The sequence below is a fragment of the Hirundo rustica genome, chromosome 3 (genome assembly GCF_015227805.2).
Source record: "Hirundo rustica isolate bHirRus1 chromosome 3, bHirRus1.pri.v3, whole genome shotgun sequence".
NCBI lineage: Eukaryota > Metazoa > Chordata > Aves > Passeriformes > Hirundinidae > Hirundo > Hirundo rustica.
In genome coordinates this window covers 25,011,259-25,029,553 of record NC_053452.1, presented here as the reverse complement: position 1 = coordinate 25,029,553, position 18,295 = coordinate 25,011,259, and the positions used below count along the sequence as shown (strand labels likewise).

At 42.6% G+C, this 18,295-nt stretch overlaps 1 protein-coding gene across 1 annotated transcript in view; it reads right to left on the bottom strand.

Annotated features, from left to right (window-relative positions):
* Positions 1-1,534: 1,534 nt before the first annotated feature.
* Positions 1,535-18,295, bottom strand: part of PKDCC (protein kinase domain containing, cytoplasmic) — a 35,648-nt gene continuing 18,887 nt past the window's right edge. Inside the window, exons 4-7 of the mRNA XM_040060618.2 lie at positions 15,123-15,202; positions 14,177-14,284; positions 4,345-4,518; positions 1,535-2,772 (exon numbers count right to left, since the gene is read on the bottom strand). Coding sequence (XP_039916552.1) covers positions 2,687-2,772; positions 4,345-4,518; positions 14,177-14,284; positions 15,123-15,202 — 448 coding nt within the window. The 3' untranslated portion in view covers positions 1,535-2,686. The remainder of the gene's footprint in view (positions 2,773-4,344; positions 4,519-14,176; positions 14,285-15,122; positions 15,203-18,295) is intronic.

Genomic DNA, 18,295 nt, shown 5'->3' with positions numbered 1-18,295 from the left:
GTCTTCTTTCATATTTCTACCTTGTGGCTTGAGGAAGCCAGGAAATGTAAAAAGCAGTCAAAAAGCTAGGGGAAAAAACAGATAGAAATGCCTTTTCCACAGAAAACATGAAGCAGGCCCCAGGCTGACTGGCCCAGACCTGCCGACGCGCTTTGTGCCTCGCTTCCTCCTCTTCCTCCTCCTCTGTGGCTTCTCGAGGGTTTCCATGCCCCGTGTGCCAGTCAGGCACTGCTGAATCAGACCCACTGCTGCAAAAATCGCTTTCTCCACATAAATTCAGAATTTTACCAGTGCTTATTATGGCTGTTAAATTCTCTTATTGTAGTATCACACCTCTCTAACTAAGATTTTTAATCAGCATTTCCACTGAAAGCCTTACTCTCAGAGTTTATAAAACATGCCTGTATAAAGTTGAATACCACTGAAATTTAAAATCCAGCTTCTTGGCTCACAGTTATGTTTCTTTTTTGCTTGCATGATCTCTGTTTGCAAAAGCTGATATAAATTGGTTTGGCAACCTTGTTTAATTCTAGGCATAAACAATTCGTGACTTAAGAGGCTTTTTTCCCAGTGTGCAGAAAGTGATGGAATGAAGTAATTGAAGTTACCTACTACAACTTTAAAGTATTACCCTGGATGTCTTTTTTTTCTTCTTTTAAATGTTGGCATTTTTTACATAGGAATGCAACTAAAGAATTTAAATTTGAAGAACGTTTTTAAATGCTGAGTATTTTTGGAACTGTGCAGCGCTTAATGGGAAGGAAATCACAGGAGGTTAAAGACTTTCAAAATACATACCAGCACCTCGGTGCCAACAACCCATATCACTTCAATGAACTGCGCAGTATGTGTTGGCATGATTTATGCAGAAATTTTAAAAAGAATCCGTAACGTTTGTTTATTACCACAGTATGATTGATGGGTTCCTAAGTGCACAGTGACACAATCAGCTGAGCTATTACGGCTGGGAGTTTGATAATTTGTGAGTTACAGCCATTACAGGACGTCACTTCAGCCAATTGCCAGAGCCATTAGGGCATCGGTGACCTCAGAGAAACCGCGGTGAGGAGTGAGGAGAGATCCTCTGCCCATGGTGTCACTGTCAGAGCTTCCCTCCTGCACGGCCACACTGCTGCCCGACTTCCCTGACTCTCCTGGTCTCTTTCCCTGCCCCTCCCTGGCAGGGGTTGCTGCTCGGGTTCCCTTTTGGCCCAACAAGCAATTTCATCACGTTCTGCTCTCATCATTGCCCCTTCCAAGCGCCAAAAGGCTGATACCAGCACAAGTTAAAACACAGAGCAGCAAGGGCTGTTCAACCACCGTCTGCTAACCATGACTCACCTTGTGACAGGCAACCACATAGACAGAGCCACCAAGTACTCCAGGCACCAACAGACCCTTCCCTGGGAAACACTGGAACAACCTCAGTCCTTTCCGGAAAAAATATCCCAAGCTTAAGTTCACATACAATACACTGGATTTAGGCATTTATTTGAAACACGAACACATAAAAAACCAAGAATAAAAGAAATTTTATTTATCTTTTATTTTTATTTTTTACAAAAATAAACAATTTGAGAAACAAAAGTACATTTTTTTTCTTACTGTACAAACTACAAAACATTATGACATTGGTCACTTTAGCATTTACTTCATTGCTTTCACTGAAAGCAAATTCTTTAGACACACCCTGCCTTTAAGATGCATTTTATATAGAATTAAGGCTAGCATTCACTTGACATCATTAAGGTCATTTACCTCATTCACTCTAAGAATCAGCAAGCAATGCCTTAGAAAACCAAGGACCTGATGATTAAAGGTATGAATAACTGCGAGATAGTCGTTAAATTAGTACTGTTCAACCAGCTGGACTGCTTTGTCAAAGATGTGGCTTCCTGAACAATTCAAACTGATTCAACCAAAGTCTTAAGCACAGGCTTAATTGTAAGCATATGCTTAGGCCTATCCAGCAAAGCACTCAGCACTGGGGTAAGACCCTGCCCTTTCAGTGGGACTATTCATATGCTTATGTGATTTGCTGGATCTACAAAATGGCTCTTTCAAATTAAAAATGAAACTTTATGATAACAGTGGAAGCAAAAATGAAAATTAGTTGCAGTCCCGCAGTTCTAAACATAAGCAATCCCTTCCGTCTGACAAATGCGCCGGCATTGCATATTCCATAGCTTTAACACAAATGCTGATTGTCCTCAGGATCGTTTGCTATTCAGCAGACAAACTGATATGCTTCAGTTCCTCTGTTGTGATTGTACATGCCCAAATAAATATCAGTGTGGAGGATACAGGCTTCCCAGAGAAATGATCAGCTTTCATCCCTGGACACAGATGCATAGGTCAGAAATGTTATGCTAACCTTGGTTAGAAAAGCCAGAGCTGCCAGCTGATTTATAACCAGAATTATACTCTAACAGTGTATCGTCTCTTGTACTTCGCTTTGGGTTGTTTTGTTTTGTTTTTAAATCACATTTTCAAAATCTTGGTTTATTGCACATTCATCCTGGTCATGCAGGTTATTTCTTTAAAGTTTCCTTTAGCACTCTATAGATTAGAATGAGTAATAGTGCAATTATTTCTCCGGCCACGGCCGCCTTTTACCTAACAGCTGCCTATATTTATACACAAACAGCTCTTATCACTCACGTGTCAGACTGAGCCATTTTAGGTGTCAGTCTGTCACCTTCACATATGTTATCTTGTCAGGATCAGGCACAATATGATTTGAGGCCATCTTGAAGAAGACAAGCTGCCGACCTGCATTGAATAGGGAAGGAGGGAAAAGGGGAAAATACTTAGAAGTGATGAGCAAAAGGTTGCCTATCTTAAAATACTGATGTTTCAAATTCTACTTCAGCCTTTGCATTCTTCAGGCCATGCAAGACTGAACTCTCTCTTAACTTCAGCTGGTATAAACCTGAATGGTTTTTGTCTAAAATGGCACCAAAGTTCCCCTGGTTTCAGCACCTTTACTCTTACCTAATTATGGTCAAGGTACAGCTGTGCACAGCTTACACAGTAAATGAAGGAAAGGTCTGAAGTTTTTAATACTAACTCCATGTGGTCTGTAAAAAAGTATTTTGACACTCTCACTGATAAATACAGGCTTTAGATCAGGGCTTAAATGACGGACATCCGTTTGGTTGTACAGAAGCAGAATCATATTTGCAAGCTTGATTGTTACAAAACCCATCAGTACAATGTGTATTAAACATGACTTTCTCTGAAACAGCTCTTGCTGATGACTCTGTAGCTCTGGGCTTTAAACGTGCTGGAACAAGGTTTCTAGTCCTCAGAATGAAAGCAGCAGCAAGTGACAACAGTCTGGGCAGCATAAGGCACCTGTTACACGCATATCCAAGGCCAGTGGGGGCTGAATTTGCAAGGTTTGTCTGTTTGGTATCTGTTGAAGCCACAGCACAGCTCTCCTACCTCCCCACACTCGCTGACCTGGCACCCTATTCGCATTCCTTCCTCCCAACAAGCTGCTGCTCCCGCACAGACCTGCAAAATCACTGCCTTTCCTTGCAGCAAAGACCACAGAGAAACACTCCATATCTGCTGCACTTCTGCCTTCTCTCTCTAAACTTGGGAAAACCAAATGCTATTTGCTCCCAGCCTGCCTCTCTAGGGGGCTCCCATAACACTATTTTCTTTAAAAGTATCACATGGCAAATGGGATGCCTCAACTGCCCTGCCAATTTCCGAGCTGCAGGTTTCAGGGACTCAAGTGCTCATGCATTAGGAGTGAGACGGCAAAGGGAATGACAAATAAGACTACAAATATTGCTACTAAGTCCCCTTAGCTTTTACTATTGTAGCCTGAGATAGGAGCTGCTATAAACTTCCTGTGAATTCCCCTGAGCCAGAATAAATAGTTTTTTAGTGTGTTAATTATTTTCAATATTCCAGCTACAGATAGTCTGACATGATGACCTAGGAGTCACTGGTTAGCCATAGGCAAGGTTAACAAAAATTAATTTTTTTCTTGGTTCCGTGGAAGTGCCTGTTAACACCTCCCAGAAGCACAAAAATGCAAAAAATAACATTCCAGATCCTGTGGTTTGGTAACCTGGGGTCCACGTGCTTGGCCCTCTCGTGCTAGCTCCTGAGAGCCTGTCTTTCTGTAGTTTCTGCTCCCCTGACAGCTGGCAAAGAGAAGCCTCACCAAAAAAGAAGCTGCCTCAGCTGAACCTTCAGAAACTACCTCCCTTCTAGATGCTGCTGGTGGCTCCCACAGCCCAGCACAACAAGCTGTATTAAAACACTTAGAGCAGCCAGAATAGGCAACTCAGTTGCTGCTTCTGCTCCACAGCATCCAGGACTTACCTGTCCAAGTCGTCTGGTTAGTCAGGACAAAAGCTTTGCACTGGGAGTAGCTGTCACAGATCTCAATGGCTTCGTTGACATCAAACACAGAGAGGAGGCAGCCCTTGTGATGGTAGGATGGCCAGCATCTGTAGTTCTCATCAGGAATATAGGCTTCAGGCACCCGTCTGTACTCTGCAAATCAGAGCAAAGCAGTTGAAAGCTCCAGTAAACTGGTTGTTTTTAACAGGCAAGGTTTATTAGAACAGCTTAGGAGCAGGATTCATGATGGAAAAGCTGATGGTTTAGACCGTAACAGCCCTGGTTTACTCCCAAACATGTTTATAGCTCTGCACCTTACTTTCCTTTTCCTTTCCTCCTTTCTTCTCCTCACCTTTTTCTCCAGAAAGCGTCTGTAAATAAACAGCCTATGCACAAAACCCCTTCACCACTGCAGCGGTGAGGCTTTGGTTTTATTAGGAGTTTTACAGGAAGAATGTCCCATTGAATAAACAGCATCCACTTGAATGAACTGACTCACTGTCCTACTTCTCAACAGTGAGCAGGATTGTCGGGGTGAGACCTGACCAGGCGTTCCCAGCCCTCCCTCTCCCTCAGAAGAGTGTGCTATTTTTCTCTGGCTCCTTTAGAGAAGGAAGAAAAGACAGGCTTTTAATTAAGCAAACTTTTTTTGCTTGCTCAGATTAGTACAAAAGAGGAGTCGTTTGATGGGCCTCTGAAGAGCAGGGGGGGCGGAGAAAGTAGCGGGAGCATGTCAGCGTGGTCCTCGCCCAGCGCCTCCGCGCTGCCCCACCGACTGCTCCTCTCCCTTGGCTGCCGTTCAGTCTCACTTGCCTTTATGAGCTGCCTCTTGTTCTCTGTTCACAGCTCCTCTCACTTTCCCAGCCACTAACGGGCCTTTCTCTAATGAATGCATCAGCAAATTCAACTGATCATTTATAAACATTTCTATTTAGCCTCCAGACGCACAAATTAATGGTTCCCTCCTGTCTCTCCTCCCCACGTCCTATTCAAAAAACTAAATACATTCTATATTTCTTCTAATTGTATCTATTATGGAAACCAGAGCTGCCTGCCCTGACTCACAGCCTATTCTTGAGTCACTTTGGTTCAGGCATTTTCTGCCTGACTCTGCTGATTCAGCCTGCTAATATTTCATACAGCACATTGTACGAACACCACCGAGTCAAAGGCGAGTGTGTCTGCTACTCCAAACTGTCAGTATTTCAACTGGGAAAAGAAGTGCACATTCACAAGTGCTCATTCTCACCACACAGTCTGAAACAGTGGGAAACAAATGTAGTAACTGCATTCTATTTTAAGCCTTAGCTCGTTAAAAGTATCATAAGAAACATTCCCAAATAAGAAGCAGAATCAGAGCTGATCATGTCCCAGTTAAATTAAAAGCAAAAAAGTTTTCTTAATTGAGGAAATGCCAATTCATGCACAAGCAGACAAAAAAAAAAAATAAATCAAAATTTAGTTCCACATGATGACTGGTCATTTCTCCGTCAAAACTATTTATGCATTTTTTCTGAAGAGAAGTCAGAGCATAAATCAAACTGTTGGCTAGGTAAAAGTCCATTTTTTCCCAGTTTCTGTACCAACTGTAGTGTAACAATAATTGAATGTAACAGAACGTTCTCTTATCTCCACATGGCAACTGCTGACTATTGATTCATACCTCAGAGCCTAGGACACTAAAATAATGCACACAAATTAAAAGCAAAAAAAAAAAAAAAAAAAAAAAAAAAAATCAATTCCCTGTAGTTAGCACTGTACATAAGCATTTGTAGCAGCATACATGCCATGTTGACTGGATATAAAATGTGATTATCCACAGCTCCTCTTTGCACACCACAGAACAGCCACCTCACACCGCACCGTGCCATGCCCCACGCCACAGAGGGCACTCACAGAAGGGTGACCCTTGCTGCGGCAGCAGGAGATGAAGCATCTGTCTGATTCTCCATGACAGCAGGGAGCATGTCCCAGCCCTTCTCCAGGGCACCTTGGGAGTCTGGCAGGCTCCACGCTGGGGCTGGGAGTAAGCTGCAGCATCCCCCAGCACACCATCATGGCACTAAGAGAGCAGCCCTACATCGCATCAGGTGTTTGTCTTCACGTAAGAGAGAAGCCCACTTCGAGGATCCTTATTTAATATTTAAAATATTTAAACTCTTTGGAGTACAGATATGCTTCGTAACAGGCCTACAGCACTCCCCTTCTCCCCAGCACTGCTCCCAGTACAGCTCTCAGGGGTTAGGCTCTCGGCTGACATACACAGACTTCAAAAGAGCAGCAGTGATTTACATGACCTGAGGATCCCTCAGAGGCAGGAGATAAAGTTCTCCCTTCCCATTGCCTTTTCAAGGTGCCCAAGCCTGGTAAATCATCTGGGCAGCTCAGACACATTAATCAGTGGAGCTGGGCCAGCGGTAACTGCGATGGCAAGGTCCTGGTTTGAGTGTGCAAGCAGGGATGGAAGCCGCCAGGCCGGGGCGGTCTCACGTGCAGCAGAGCCCTGTGGCTGCCCCTTCTCTCCTCACTGCTCCCTGCCAGTTCCTCCACGAGGGAAAGCCACAAACGTCTCCAGAGGCCCATGGGAACAGGTAACAGGAACACGGCAGCGTGACACAGATGCAAAGAGCATTTTCTTTTGGCTGTGAGACCAGCAAGCACCACACAGGTGGAAACACAGCCACTGGAATCGAAGGAAAAGCGCCCAGTCACACGGGCTCCACAAGGGCAGCCTCTGGCAGGGCCTCCAGCTGGCACGGGCCACCGGATACCTGCAGTCTGGGCACGGAGCCTGCGCTGCCCACAGGGAGGGGAGGATGCACTGAGGGGGAAAGGCAGGAAGGCAGCCCCTCTCTCCCCTCGCATGGCAAGCAGCAGTGATGGCTGCCTGCGAGTGCCTTCCCTTAGGCATATCCCAATGGAAAGGCAGCCACAAGGAGCAGAGAGCGGGACGTGATGGCCCTGCACCCTGGTTCCTGCTCCCACCAGCCAGGCACCCCTGCTTGCCCTGGCAAGCCAACACGGGACCTCCTCTTAAACTATTACAGTCAGAACAGATCAGAAACTCATTGGCACACCAACCAAGTGGTGATCTAAGCAAATTGAGCTTCTCTTCAAAACTCACTCCATCTCCAGCAGAGCAAGGCAGCTGCCTTGCCCATTTGCATGGTAAAGGCAAGTATCCCTGGAATCTCTTACTTTAGCTCTTATCTGTATGAGTCCTGAAGAACTACATTCCTCTCACATGAACTAGAAGGACCCTGCTGAAGGATGCTCCTCCACTGAGATGTGCTCCAGCAATGACATTAGGTCCAGCCCTCAGGAGAGCTGGGCTTTCCTACACCCTTAAATTGGATACCACAGTGCAGCTACTCAATTAAGTACTCCAATGGTTCAAAGAAAGCTCTAGCTCAAGTTTTTGTCCTGCCAAGACCTGAAACTTGCTTAAATGGAGTCCTTGGAATTTGAAGGCTCACAGCAGTAAATCACATCATAAAAAGGTCAAAGTTCTGGTCAATTTCCAGACTAATGGTGTTTAAAACCAATAAATGCTTGCCTAATACTATAAATGCAGTCATAAATTTACACTTTTGCGTACATACACGTCGCTTGAAAGAGACTACATAAAGTCTATCAAGGTAATGGCAAGGAATAGATCAGAGAAATGCAAGGCATTCCAACTGGTATCAGCAGAAAAAGAACCCTTTCCTGAATCTACTAATTTTGCGAGGACTGAAGCAAATGCAAGCAATGCAGTAAGCCTGATGTTGATGTCACTTAGAATGCACTTAACTCCAGAGTTTAACACAGGGTAGGTAATACAAGAGCTCACAATTACACGGACAGATTCTACTCCAAAGCATTTTTTCTTGTAAATTTTGGAACTTCAAGATACCTTGTTACGCTGAATCCAGGCAATGCTCAAAAGTTTTGTTTTGTGACAGCTTTTATAGTTTTAATATTTTTACAAGGTTGTTCTGATCAATCAAAACACGCTGTTTTGATCAGGCTAAAATCTTAGAAGTTTCTTAGCATGTTAGCCATATCAGCATGCTGGCCACAGTGATCCTCAAACCAAGACCACTCACTTGTTGTGACAAGAGAGGAATCTTTAAAAACAGCTCTGCTTGCTGACCAGTGCAAGAGCTGTAAGAAAAAATCAAATGCATTAAATTCTTATTCTACTTTTTTTTTCCATCAAAACCACCTGCATTGTCCCAAAGCCGACTACTATCTATAAACATACTCATTTTCACTGTACTAGACTGAATCATATAAAGAGCTCCACAAGTATATAATAAACTATGTGAAACCGCCTGTGGTTTCCCCCTTTTAGCCTGTCTGAATCACCCTAAATCTGATTTTAATCAGTCCTAATGACCGTTTATTTCAGCCACAGCAGCCAGACTGCATTTTTACTACCAACTACAGCTACTTGTTGGAGATTTGCCCAGTTGTCTTATCACCTGCCAATACACTGTGGGTCAATGACAGAGGCACAACCACGTTCATCCTTGAGAGAAAAATCACGTTATTCCTTCTTCTCCCTCCTTTTTTCCTCCAGTCTCAAGAGGAACACTGGCAGTCGACTCTGGAATTGCTTTTAATTGCTTTGCTCACAAGTAAGCAGAAAGAGCCTGATCTTGCCAATATCAGCAAAAAGTGGTATTGAGCAGTGTTTTTCTCTACAAACAGTCCCCTCTGATTCCCAGGGAGCTTTTGGAGAACAGTATTGGATCCAAAATAGACAATAATACACTGATGTTTTTAGCATGCTTCATTTTACGCTGAACTTTTCCTCATGTTCCAATACCTCACATTTAAACATGCTTCTGACAACAGGCCCCGCAAAGCACCCTGCACAGTCTGCTACAGAGAGCGACTTTTTGGTATGTCTGAGACGACGACAGGGCACTCCCTGCCTCTGCTTTCAATCAGTCCTGACGCATCCCAACTGTTTGGAAAGACAGGCTGGCCTGGCAGGACACGGCTTTGCCGTCAGACCAGGAGATAGCCCTGCTCCTCTGGGAGTGCCTCCGTCCTCTGGCAGTTTCCTGCGCGCGGGCTGGGAGCGAGGCGAGCCTTGGCGCTTTTTAGGCGCTTCCATTGTGCTCGCAGTGGAGCCGTATTTAAATCGGCATGCGGGCTGTCACCGAAACACAAATAAATAACGAGGGGAACGACGTGTTCCCTTGCATTTTATTCCTGTTAACATGACACAGCTGGAGCATTTTTCCTGCCTCGTGCCCCACAGCCCAGGGAGCTGTTCCGTACCCACAGCCACCTCTGTGGTACGCACCAATTCACCAAAGGCAGCGAGCCCAAATTGTCCTACGGATGCTTAAACATTGCACGTGGTCCACTCGATTATAAAAACAACACTGCTGATGATGGACAAGCCAGAAGTTGACTAGGGTCGTGTGTTGGGGCATTTAAGCTTGAAGATAGATGCCCACAGGATTTATAAAAGACACTCGATGACTTCTTTAGTGTTCTGGAAGGGAACCGAGGACCTCAGCGGAAAGTATTTTGCTGTGCAGTGCCAAGCTGAACAGGGAGAAGTATAGCAACAGCAGAACACGTTGCTCAGGGAACAGAGTAAACGGTTTGCACAGCGGTGGAGATACAAGTGAGCAACAAGCAATGGGTTGTGGTCCCTGCACAGACCAGCAAAGGAACCTGCTCCTCTGTTCCTGCATGCTGGCATTGCCTGGCTCCTGCTGTGAGAGCCCTCTGAGCAAGAGAGGCTGTAAAGGGAGACTTTCTGCCCTGTGCACCTTTCCCCCTCAGCCCTGAGGGCTCTGGGAAAAGGGACACCAAAGGCACATGCATAAAAATAATTTTAAAAAAGATAAAGCTGATAAGATTTATTATAATATATTATGATAAAGCAGGAATCTGGGCTGCGGTTTGTTCCTGATTTCAATAATTCTTGGGTTGATTTACAATTTCCTAAGCAGGTTGCTATAGTGACCCTGCAGAATATTTTTTTCAAAACACTGTTGTACTGTAAATATTTACATACAGCATAATCCTGCCAAATTGTCTTGAGACAAAGGAAAACACAACGTGTCTTTGCTTCATGTCCAGCCTTCCAGCTTTTTTAGCTTTGAGAATGTGCTTTCAGCTAACAACAGCAGCTAATTACAGCTTTCTGTGGGCTTGCACACCCCCAGACTTAATAATAGGTCATTTATTAGCTTTAATGAATAACAAAGCTATCCGATTTACGAGTGTTAGCTGATTTCACGCATTTCTGAGTAAATTCTGAGTTAACTGAAGGGCTGGGGCTTACCTCAAGGGCCAGATACTCAGTTGGTACAAATCACTGCCACTTGATTGAAGTAATAAAAACATTGATACTGGGGCATGACTTTACTAATGAACATCAGTAGTTTTTTTATAGTCTCCTTAATCTGGATAATTAATGGAATGATTTAATCATTTTTAGATAACATATGTCAGAAGAAATACACAGTTCCTGTTTTAGTTCACATTCTTCTGGATTCCAGCAAGAGCAGCCAAGAGCCAATAGAATATAAAAGCATTTGTTCCTGGTGTTGTTTTAAACGCTGCAATGTTCCCATATCAACATGAACAGCAGTGTGATTTATGATTGCAGAACACATACACAGCTATCGAATGTCTCCCACGCCTCTACTCTAAGATACTAAACCAAAGTCCAGAGCATAATATAATTTACAGCACTATAAAATCTTTACAGCTGAAGCACAGTGAAAGCTTAATATCCAAGACCTTCTGTAATATGACTATGTCATCTTGTTAAACTTTATTTATGGGAACACTACGGCTGACAAGAACTTTCTTCATGTCGCTTCCCTACTGCTTATCAATATCACCTTTCTCACTTTGTGGTGCTCATAGGAGGAGGTCTTCCTTTCAAAAACATAAGTTCATGTAGATAACACACTGTTTCCTCAACATTAATGTTTTAGTTATGGCCTTACATGACTTGCCCAAGATCACAATCTTGTCTTTCCTAGTACGAATTTACAATGTTCTATCCAAGATAATGCATAATTCCAAGAATTTAAGACCTAAGACAAATTCTGAAGCACCATAACCTTAATCTTCTGTAGTTTCTTCTCAAAACCAAACCAAAACAAAATCTTACGATTCTTGTATCTGAATTCTCCTCCCATTCTTTTAGGATTTCAAAATAGCTCATTCACCAGAAAGGCCTTATTTTATCACAAATCTTTACATGCCAGGAGACTGGCATCACAAATTCTTGTCATTTTTATTATTTGTGAGAGCAAAGTCCCAGGACTGAGTCGCCCTGTGAGATTTCTATCATCTGGAGCAAAATGGATGCAAACTTGTGTCTCCCCCATCTTGGCACCCATTGACATATGAATGCAAAGCTGATTAACTCAGTCTGACCTGAGAACCAAATGATCATCTTTAATTTTATCTTAACTTAGCACTGGGCTGAAAAACACCATTCTTGAACTTTCTCTATGCCGCAGAGCAACACAGAAAACATTTTATAAAATCATGCAATCTTTTTTTTTTTTTTTTTTTTTTTTTTTTTTTTTGGTCAAAACAAGGCCAAAGCAGGACCTCAACCAACAGTTTGGGAAAATATCCCAGTTGTTCCTTCTCATCCCTTTCATCCCCTCTACCAAGATCGATATAAAATATTCCATCTGTCCAGCTGTTCAGCCTTGGTTTCAGTGGTGAAGACGCAATCTCAGCTGGGAACATCCTGCCAGTAGAAGAGGCTGATTCGGCGGACACCACTTCCTTCCAGGACACCTGTCACCCTCTCCTGTAACTCCACTGTACCACAGGAGAATTCCTCATCCCATTATCTCCAAATAAATTCTAATCCATAATTTCTAATTCCATAACCTCTGGATTGAAAATTTTAAAAATTAATTCCAACATGGTATTAATATTAAATATCACTCAGATATCAGTTGAGAAAAGATTATGGTTGGAATCAAAATTATAAAAATGAGTATGTAGGCACATTTTAACCCTCATGAAATTACTTCTTTACAATTATCTGGCAAGGAAAGGGAGTCTTAAAATAGAAATAAATTACACCTTTTCTGTTTGGTTAAAGTAGCCTTAGAACAAGCTAGAAACAGGCCTGCACATCTTCAAGGTATGGCAGCTCAGTCTGAGAACACATCTAATCTAAGTGTAATTTCTAGTAAAGTACCCAATTCCTCAGGCTTGACCCTGGTTGAGAACATTTTCCTATCAAGGAATCCAATATTACTCTCATGATATTTCATGTACATTATCCAATACGTTACACAGAGCATCTACAGATTTTCAACATCTTTGGTTACACTGTGAAGTGCCTAAGTCCATTAGTGGAGTCCTGCAAACAAAACAGGCTCCTTGCAGAGCAAGGCATTACTAACTATGAACAAGGGTGTAGTGGATTCTGTGTTAAGTTGTCCAGGAATCTACAGAATGAAACAAATGCAAAAACGTGTCATTATTACAGTAGCTAAATATACGCAGAGCTCGGCTTCATATCAGTGGAAACCGGCACGATACATTGACTACTGCTGTCCAAAGCTCCTCTCCTTGGGAGTCTTTATAAACATGACAGACCTCTAAAATTCAAAAACTTCACGTCGTCCTGATACAGCAATGAAATCTGGAACCAACCAGCATCATTGACCAATTTCAGCTCTCCTGGCACTTTTTCAACAATGGACATGTTCGTACTATTGATGGTACTGCTGAAAATAATTTTGCTGTGTTGACAGGTATCACTCAGCAGAGATTGTGATGAAAAGTTGAAAATTAGAAAGTTAAATGAACACCTGCAACAATTTTCCTGCCAATTTTACAACAAAATAAATATTGAATTATTCTGATAAGTGGGTCAAATTCATCCCTAGTATCATGGTCCTTTGAGGTTAACAGAGCTACAACCAGAATGAATTTGGCTCCTGTGTCTCTTTCACTGAGCAAATGCTTCACTGAACTTTTCAAACCCCCTGTGCCAACATTCATCTTCATTTAGAACCCATCTATCCCTCTCTATGGAGCTTTTGCAGCAAAGCCATGATTTTCCTATCAACTTGCAGTCAATTATCTTGACAGTTTGACATGAACATTGTACGTACACAAAAATAATTTGCAAAACAGCTTTTACAATTGTTGGGCCTAACAGTCATTTCCAGCACACATAATATTCTTTGACATGTACAATTCCACAGCTATCCTTCTAGGAAGAGCATGCACCACTTTGTACCACAGCTTGAATAGCATACAGACATATTATGAAAAAGATACTGTTATTCAGCCGTGTTTTCATTCTATTCTTTTTTTCTATATTTTTTTAATTCTATTGCTAACAGAAGCTGAGGGACACACCATTTTTCCCTTGCAAAGGAAGTAAAAAATTTATTCTTCCAATCTACAAATGCTTATGTTACAAGACACTCCTCTTAAGTCCCAGGAAACGCAAGGCAGGTTACGGCCTCATGATTGGATTCTCCCCAGAATATGTTCAGGCAGGTTCTGATACTACAACAGCAGTGTGTGGACGTGATAAAACACATTTTCCATAAATCTGTTATGGAGCACTCCCTTTGGATTTCCTTATTCCCATTACAGCCTGCTTGCACTTACGCATGTCCAGCTATATCACATAGTGAGAAGACTTACAGGAGGCTCCCAGGAAGCAAAAAGCAGATAAAATACTATCACATGCATGATTCCAAGGACCACTGAGTTTTGTTTTCTGCACATTAGCCCTTGCAAACCTCACAAGAATGACAAAGTCTCAGATTTTAAGTATCGAGAAAGATGACTTTACCAGCTTTCGGCACCCGGGTTGCGTTCTGCAGGTACTCCCCACTCTTATACAGATTCAAAACTCTCTCCAGCTGAGCAGCTGTCTCATCTATTCCCCAGTGAAGTTCTCCTTTAAAAGCAGAGGAAAAGAATGACTTAGACGAGGAGCATCCTGCACAGGACAAAACAAGGTTTCATTGGAACAAAGCCCTAAGCATGGGAGATCCGTGGGGCCCTGCTCCGTGGCAGGGTTGTGATTTGGGCAGGAAATCCCTGAGTTCCTACAAGTTAAGTTTCACACCTGACATGACCCAGGTATTCCAGCTGGACGAGCCAGGCCTGCAGACACAAAACACTAAGGAGAATTCCCCACAGCAGATCAACATCAGCCAATACAGGGAACTCCAAAGTTTTGCTTGCTCATTAGCTAAAGCCCAGCATACTTTATTTTCCCTTCAGATGCACACTGGAGCAAGGCACCGAAAAACCCTCAAAGCAGTGTTGACAGGCAACAGACAGGCAAATAGTCTTGTCTCAAAGCCACTACCTTGGTAATTCGTGAAGATCTATGGAAATGTCATTTGTGCATCTGGCTTCTGAGATATAAACCACCACCGGTATCATCGACAATGAGAAAGTATCCTGGGTTTTATCATTAAAATTTCCCTTTCCATGGACAGAAGTTCTTCCAGACCCCACAAGGAATTGGACTCTGATGCAGTTCACCCCAGGGCTGAGGTGTCAGGATGAAACAAATATCTCTGTGAAGCCTAGATAAAATCTAAAAATGGGATTTCTCTGGTGTATGGGCTCATTCTTGCCTTCTTGGTATGGGAGCAATTTTATCCTAGATAGAAAAACAATCTAGTTCTATTGCAGTGAGCACAAAAACAGCACCCTCCCCTCCCAAACACAGTAGTTACACTAAAAAAGCAACTACTTGGCATTGCCATGTTTATTGTGATTACCTGTTGCATTGACTATCTTATCCAGTAATGGTCTCAGTGAGGATGGAGCACTGTGTGGAAGAAGATAGGTAAAAAAAAACCTGCAATAGAAAAGTAACCGATATTGACTTTTTTTCTTTTTTTTTTAACAAGAGTTTGCAAACATCTGATAACTCCTGAACATCATAAGGAATTAAATTCCTATTGCTTATATGCCACTGACCTATTCAGGAAATATAATGGTGTTCTATACTCAAATAAATATGTAGCCGAGACTATTCACACACAGCTGTCTGGCATACCCACACTCCTACATACAAGGCTGCCTTGTACCTAGATGTAAATGTTCCATTAATGCAGCAATTTTCTGTGAAGCCCCATGGATTTTGACTATTTGCAAAGCTGTCCGTATTTTAACAAACTAAAAGGATGCCATCAACTCTGTAAATCTTGGGGTTTTGTTGGTTTTTTTTCCAAACCTTGAAACTGCATAAATTAGATTTCTGTTCATTTCTAATAAATGAAATAATTTTTTAATAAATGAAATTACTATTTTCTTTACTACATTTTTCTTAGACTTTCAAACTAATTGCCAGGAGAAAGCCACCTTCTATTGTTTTAACGCTGCTGGAATACAGAATGTCCTCGCTGCTCCCATTATTTATCTATAATCAAGGTGCATTCATTTAGGTATTTACTGATGGAGGTAGAATCACAGAATCACAGAATCACAGAATCACAGAATCACAGAATCACAGAATGGGGGAGGTTGGAAAACACCATTGGAGGTCAGCTAAGTCCAGCCTCCCTGCTCAAGCAGGGCTCCCTAGAACAAGTTACTTAGGATTGTGTCCTCATGGCTTTTAAATATCAACAGAGAAGGAGATTCCACAACTCCATTTTAATGTTTTTTTATTACAAAAGAAAAAAAAAAAGAATGTGCCATTACCATCCCTGGAAGTACATTTAGTTTTCATACTCCTCCTTTAGAGTTCTACTACTCTGCCAATACTACTACCTATTGCAACTAACCCAGCGTCACAGAAACCTAAGATGGACAGGTCAGGATCTGACAATACAAACAGAACTACTGGACATAAATATTAGCTAATGAAAAGAACAGGAACACAACGGGGAAATTGCCCTGCCTCACATCTAACTTGCAAAGCAAAGTAAACAATCTTTCATATACAGAGACCACATTGTCAAATGGAAACCCCGAGGGATTCAAGCTCAGGAGGAAGACCAGCAGATGCTTTACATAAGTGAAAATTAGAAAAGTCAGTTACTTATAACTGAAATTGATCACAGAGGCAGGTATTATTGAGCTGACACTCTACTTACACAATGAATATTCCTTTGAGAATGTAACTCCCTTTTTCATCCCAAAGAAAAATAATGTTTATGGTTTTCCCAAGCGGGATAATCCACTGGTAGGTTTTCCTGATGATGAGTATGAAACAGCCAGTGTAAATACATACAGAAATCTGAAGAGCAGCACGACATTTGTAACAAATAATTTGTCTGGTAAATTTTAGCTCATTGTTTTTGCTTAGAGATTACCCCTAAAGCAGAGTCCAACTGATGCTGAATAGCTCTTTGCAAAAATTCAGTAGCTGTCACTAAGTTTGCTCAATGCTGGCTGGAAGCAAGTCACGGAGGTTATTGTTTTTCCGTAGCTACAGGGCTACAGAAACATGCGACTGTTCTACGGCAAACACCCACATGTGAAATCCTGACATGTACAGACACTGGAGTCTGCACAACTTAATTGCAGAAACATTTGTTATTCATCGATTCCAAGGCCAGTGGTATCCCGTGATCTGCATAACACACACTGTCAGATCCTTTTACATTCGTTCCTACAAATTGTTCCTTTTTGAGAACTATCTGATCCCAATTTAAAAATTCTCAGTGATGGAGAATTCATCTCAGCCATTGGTTAATAGTTCAAAATATTAATTATGTTTACTTTCAAAACTGTCCAGTGCTTTAAAAACTGTTCCCCCAAACATTTGGAGGAAAACACAGTGAGACACATTTGTGACAGGAGGTAACCATCTGAAAGTCAAGATGGGACAATTCTTATGGAGGTTTCTCCCAAATGTTTTCTCTCCTTTAATTATTTACCTCATAAAGAAACCAGCGAGATAGACTTAAGTATGCTTTCAAGGTTAGGGTGTGCTATATTTTAAAATTACAAGGGGTTTATGAATTGTTTGACATATAGCTGCTTTTGACTTCTAACAGCATCAGAGGGCAACCCCTAAGCCTACAGCAGCAGACTCCACCTATGAAAATAACAAATTTAGCAGCCTACCCTTAACAAAGTGAGGATTTGACCTTCCAAGACAAGTGCATAGGGTTTGTTGTAACGCCTTAGCATGGGTGGTCACAGCCTCCCACACCGTGAATCCACCGTTCAACAAAACCCCACTGTCTCCATGGGATTAAGGCAAAGCAGGGGCTGAGAACACTGGGGCACTGTGCATGAAATCCACACCAGAGAGCAGTTCAAAGGCAATACTAAAAACTGTATTAGAAAATGACCACTTCCTTCAGCGTGACCAGCAACCTGCCACAAGCCCACCACACCACAGACATGTCCCCGCTTTCGACCGAGATGGATGGGCGCCTATTAAAGGATTCTTACCCAGAAACAGTAAAACAGTCTTAACCAAAAGCTAGCAAGCTAAGCAAGAACTTTAAGCCAAGCAAATGGAAACGGAAAATCTTGCAGGACACACTAAATACTGCGCTGCACAACTGCAGATGGCTGTCATGTGGTGCAGCCCATTTCAGTGTGGTCAGCTAATGCGACACACATGCTGGTGAGCGCCCTGCAACCAAAGCAGAAGGCTCTCTTTGGAGCAGCCTCTCCTTGCTGTGGTCTGGAAGGGAGTGAATGGCATGGCACTTGAAAGGGAAGTCTAAGAAATGAGCACACCATTATGGCACTGCTCTGAGATCTCCATCCTGCTATCTGGATCAGCCAAGGCAGCCGTCTCTCCCAGCAGCGCCCATCAGGCAGAGCAGCAACTGAAGGATGAGCACGGCACTAGGCATCCACTACTGGCTCCCTGGAAAGCAGTGACATGGTTCCCCCAGCATCCCACACAGCCCTCCGGGGGTGTGAGGGCTGATGGGGGACAGCCAAGACCACAAACACAAAGGCATTGCCCAGAGGAACCCAG